This window comes from Vombatus ursinus, unplaced genomic scaffold (genome assembly GCF_900497805.2).
Source record: "Vombatus ursinus unplaced genomic scaffold, bare-nosed wombat genome assembly UNPS02014797.1, whole genome shotgun sequence".
In the NCBI taxonomy this organism is placed as follows: Eukaryota; Metazoa; Chordata; class Mammalia; order Diprotodontia; family Vombatidae; genus Vombatus; species Vombatus ursinus.
Genome location: NW_020954575.1, coordinates 16,590,304 through 16,591,197, shown reverse-complemented (window position 1 = coordinate 16,591,197; position 894 = coordinate 16,590,304). Strand labels below are relative to the sequence as shown.

Sequence of the window (894 nt, the reverse complement as noted above, 5' to 3'; positions counted from 1 at the left end):
ATTTTTATAGTGCTTTCAAATGTTCTTCATAACAACCCTATGAAGTTAAATAAAACAAATGCTATTTCAGTTTTACAAATAAGGAAATTGAGACTAAGAAATGTTAAATGACTTACCCAGGTTGATACTAGTAAGTATTGGCACTGACATTTGAACCCAGATCTTTCTGACTCCAAGGCCAAGATTCTTTCCAATCTACCAAACTCTGTCATTTTTCAAACCGTATTTTCCTTTATTTTTCTCTTTTTGACCAAAAGAGAATTTTATAGCTGCAAAAGCATAATAGTGATGACAACTCAGGCAAAAATCTAAAGTTTCTTCTTATAACTTTGCTACTATTAAATTCTTTTTTGCTCACCAAATAAAAATAGAGACAGTGATTAATAGAGAAGGATTATGTTAGAATTGAAGGAGGCCTGCCTTAGAGTCAGAAAGACCTGGGTTTGAATCCCATGCCATATTTATTACCTCTGTCTCTGACCCCAGACTAATTGAGCTGAATCCACTACTTGCATCTAAGCTGAGCCTTTTTTGGTCCTTTGGGTGGCTTAAGTCATTTTCTCAGATGACTTGGCTTGTTTGCATCAGTGTTATTCAGCTGGTTCCTGTTTATTCCAGGTTTCGAGCTTCACTCTATCCCTGCCCTGAGACACCACAGGAGAGGAAGGAAATGGCTTCTGGAGTTAACACCAGGATTGATGACCTCCAAATGGTATAATAATACAGACAGAGTTTGTAGTAGTCTATAACTATTCTCACTCTTATAATACTAATAATTCATTGAACACCTTTGGCATTCAAACACAACATCAGGGGCAGGGAGCTGGCATGTCTGTATCTCTCTATATAGCATTTTATGTCCTTCCCTACTCCAGAAATACATAGGAATTCAGA

General features: G+C 36.7%; 1 protein-coding gene across 2 annotated transcripts in view; it reads left to right on the top strand.

Moving 5' to 3' along the window:
- ATP6V0A1 (ATPase H+ transporting V0 subunit a1) overlaps positions 1–894 on the top strand; it is a 57,462-nt gene that overhangs the window by 20,343 nt on the left and 36,225 nt on the right. For both annotated transcript variants that reach the window (XM_027870615.1, XM_027870614.1), the window contains exon 9: positions 619–712. In XM_027870615.1, the coding sequence (XP_027726416.1) occupies positions 619–712 (94 nt within the window). The remainder of the gene's footprint in view (positions 1–618; positions 713–894) is intronic.